Source organism: Etheostoma spectabile, chromosome 9, assembly GCF_008692095.1.
Source record: "Etheostoma spectabile isolate EspeVRDwgs_2016 chromosome 9, UIUC_Espe_1.0, whole genome shotgun sequence".
NCBI lineage: Eukaryota > Metazoa > Chordata > Actinopteri > Perciformes > Percidae > Etheostoma > Etheostoma spectabile.
In genome coordinates this window covers 28,911,779-28,915,736 of record NC_045741.1, presented here as the reverse complement: position 1 = coordinate 28,915,736, position 3,958 = coordinate 28,911,779, and the positions used below count along the sequence as shown (strand labels likewise).

The 3,958-nt window shown below is 43.4% G+C and overlaps 1 protein-coding gene across 1 annotated transcript in view; it reads right to left on the bottom strand.

Moving 5' to 3' along the window:
• The window catches only part of rabggta (Rab geranylgeranyltransferase subunit alpha), a 31,089-nt gene that overhangs the window by 14,075 nt on the left and 13,056 nt on the right, over nt 1-3,958 (bottom strand). Inside the window, exons 15-17 of the mRNA XM_032526010.1 lie at nt 3,376-3,489; nt 3,168-3,255; nt 1,036-1,567 (exon numbers count right to left, since the gene is read on the bottom strand). Coding sequence (XP_032381901.1) covers nt 1,419-1,567; nt 3,168-3,255; nt 3,376-3,489 — 351 coding nt within the window. The 3' untranslated portion in view covers nt 1,036-1,418. The remainder of the gene's footprint in view (nt 1-1,035; nt 1,568-3,167; nt 3,256-3,375; nt 3,490-3,958) is intronic.

The window sequence follows — 3,958 nt, the reverse complement described above, 5'->3', positions numbered from 1 at the left end:
GTGACCAACTGCCACTTTGCTCATCTGAAGCCATGATGTCTTTCTCATGGGGAGGGTCAAATCTTGGGCGGGCAAAGCAGAGAACAGGGATGTAAACTTGCCCCCTTATGGGTCATAACATAAGATCGGCCCATCTGAGCTTTCATTTTCTCAAAGGCAGAGCAGGATACCCAGGGCTCGGTTTACACCTATCTCCATTTCTAGCCACTGGGGGACCATAGGCAGGCTGGGGGAACTCATATTAATGTTAAAAAACTCAAAGTGAAATTTTCCAACCATGGGCAAAGGGCCGCAGGTTGGACTCACACCCGGACCGTTGCAAAGGACTCAGTCTACATTGGGCGCACGCTCTTACTGGGTGAGCCAGAGGTCGCCCCAAGCTCATTTTCTTTAGACAACCGAAGGAAACACTAAACAAAAGAAGCTTTTTGGAAGGCAGTGACACAATGTGTGCTGTTTTATTACTGGATCTGTGACTTACTGTGCAACAGTATAGTGTCATATATTAAATCCTTTACGCAACCTTTTAAAAATTGTGTATGAGAACTATGCGATGCTATGATCATTAGGTAGTTAGTAGCCTTTTTTTTTATTATTCAACCGTGTAAAAGGTCCCATGACATGGTGCTCTTTGGGTGCTTTTATATAGACCTTAGTGGTCCCCTAATACTGTATCTGAAGTCTCTTTCCCAAATTTCAGCCTTTTGGGGGGGGCAAGGTAGAGGCTGGGGGTGTGGCCTTGACCAACTGCCATTTTGCTAGTCTGAAAGCCATGATGTCTCTCTCTCAAGGGTGGGCCAAATTCTCTGGGTGGGTAAAACAGAGAAAGGGGAGGTACCCTTTCCCCTTATGATCTCATAAGGGGAAAGATTCCAGATTGGCCCATCTGAGCTTTCATTTTCTACCCAGGACTCGGTTTACACCTATCCCCATTTGTAGACACTGGGGGGCAATAGGCAGGCTGGGGGAACACATATTAATGTTAAAAAACAAACAAACAAAAAAACTCAAAGTGAAATTTTCATGCCATGAGACCTTTAAAGTTTATAGAAGCAATAAGCCAGCATAGCAGCACGGCCATCCATACACAGTCATTATCAAGGTTTCCACATGCAATTGGGTGTGTTGTATTAAGGACGTCCGCACGCACACACAAAGAAATGCAACATTGGTAATTATGCACTCCCTCACACACAAATCTAGACATTTTGCTGAAGGGGTTAGAGGTTTCTGACATATACTCTGAGGCATCAGGCTTTCAGACCCTCAGAGATCGGTGTGATTGACAGTCTCTCAAACCAACATGTGGAACAAACAGTCACAAGAAAACACCCACTGGCTCTTTCACAAACAAACACGCCAGAGTATGCGATGGGACAATCCAACGGCGGGACGGCGATGGCAGCGAATCCGTCCAATCAGAGCTGCAGGTCTGTGACTGAGGGCAGCAGCTCGGTCAGCTCCGACTCGATATTGGCCGTCTGAGTGACAGGGTTGCCACGGAGATCGAGGCGCTTCAGCTTGGGGCAGGAGGCCAGCGGCTGAAGATCTGCCAACGTGGAGATTTCTGTGCATTTTTTTGAGTTAATGGAAAAAGCCTTCCCGTGTGCAGTAAGCAGCAACGAATACAAGGAGATAGGACGCACATATTCTACACCAACACTGATGGAAACTCAAGATCCACATGTCAAATATGACACTGGGATATTAATGAATGCCTCTAATTATACAACTAAAGCCTAAACTTGCATTAGAAGGTATGCACTGAAGCGGTAATTTGACTGACATTACAAAAACGTAGCCTTGTGTCATGGGTCATAACCTGTAAATAACATTCATTCGTCTTAAGTGTACCAGGGGGAAGTGAAGCGTGAAGGAAAGGAAGTCTGCGGCGGTGTTGTTAAGTGTCTCTTCCCGTCTTAATGATGCGATCTGCTCTTTGAAACTGCAGCGCTGATTTTATTTACAAAGTTTCAGTTAAAAAAGCTAATTAGTCACGCATCGAAGCTCAAGGGTCTCGTTTACGCTGTATTCTCCTAAACCCTGGAAACACCAACATTGTGTGTGGAGCGTCTTTTACATCGCACTCTTCACACACCATCAGCTGCTCTTCAGCGGGGCGGTTTTGCAGCATTGAGCCGTGCGCTGATTCGCATATGTCTCTTGTACACAGTGAGAGGACTAATACAGATACAGTGGCTTGCATAAGTTTACCCACCCGGGCAAAAGTTGATAAAAAAAGAGGAGTAAAAACCATCTTTTGTAAATTGATCTTAATACCTTAAGTAAAGAAATTGGAAAATCCAACCTTTCAAGGACACCAATTTTCTTTGTGAATGAATAATGTATTAATAAATAAATATTCTTCCACAAAAATACAGGGGGCATAAGCATACACCCCCCTATGTTAAATTCCCATAGAGGCAGGCACATTTTTATTACAGGGCATTTATTTCATGGATCAGGATACTATGCATCCTGATAAAGTTTCCTTGGCCTTTGGAATTAATATATACCCCCCCCCCACATCATCACATACCTTCTCCATACATATAGATAGTTTGATTGTCATTGTGTTATTTCAGTTAGCTAAGCTGGTTTGATTTGCACTGAGAGATGATTTATGGAAAGTCCCCATGCCAATCTCTAGTGTAGGTGAAGGTATGTGGTGTGTGATGGGTTTGTGTGTGTGTGTGTGTGGTGTGTGTGTGTGTGGTGTGTGTGTGTGTGTGTGGTGTGTGTGTGTGTTGTGTGTGTGTGTGTGAGAGGACGCTAGTATCCTGATCCATGAAATAACTGGCCTTTAATAAAACAAATCTGCCTGACCTATGGGAATTTAGAAGCATAGGGGGTGTATACTTATGCCCCCTGTATTTTAAGGATGAACATTTATTTATGTACAATACATTATTGATTCACAAAGAAAATTGGTGTCCTTAAAAGGTTGGATTTTCCTAAGTCTTTTTTAATTAAGGCATTATGATCAATTTCCAAAAGATGTTTTTTATTCCTCTTTGTAATCAACTTTAGCATGGGTGTGTAAACTTATGCAAGCCACTGTATAATATTATAAATAGATCTCTGTGATACCAATGCTACAGAGATAAACACAGACTCAGAACAGGACGTTCTCCAGCAAACAGACGATGGATTGGTTTTAAGGATACTGTTATTCTTCAAGAGGACTTCCTCCAGTTTGGGAAGGTGGAACACCCCTTCCAGATTTTCTATGGAGTTGTTGTCAGCCTCCAAGACCTGCGGGCGTGAAAAACTCCAGAAAATGAGCAATCAATATGTATCTTTCCTTCTGTCACCTACAAACTGTGCGAGGGGAGGGACAGTGATGTATAACTTGGTTTGAATGAGCCTAATCACCTCCAGGCACTGCAACATGGCAAACTGAGGAGGCAGCCGCTGCAGCTGATTGGAGGACAGATTGATATGGGTAACCATTAACAGCTGGTCCAGGTGGCATAAAGTGGTCAGGTTCTGTTAGAATAAAGAAAACAAAAACGTGAGAAAAGACTTTTCTGAATCTCCCTATGTGACAGCCATGCAGGTAAAGTAATTATAATCAAATTTCATGTCTTTTTACAACTTTGAACCCTTGACTGCAATACAGTGTTTCCTCTATGTTGAGTTTGTAGTGGCGGCTCGCCATGGCAACACGTCTGAGTTTGAAATAGAGCACACGCACAATGTAGATGCGGTTGTCTATTGAATTATCCTGCCGCTCATATTGTAATTCAACAACAATCAGAAGTATTCAGAGCTTATTGGGCCCGTCCAGTTTACCCTTTCTTCTGAGTCAACTACTTATGATGTCATAAGGGGCAAGGTTACCTCCCCTTTCTCTGCTTTGCCCGCACAGAGAATTTGACCCACCTATGAGAGAGAGACATCATTGTGGGACTGGCTCTAGTGGCTGTAATTCTGCACCAAGGCTGAATTTTGGGAA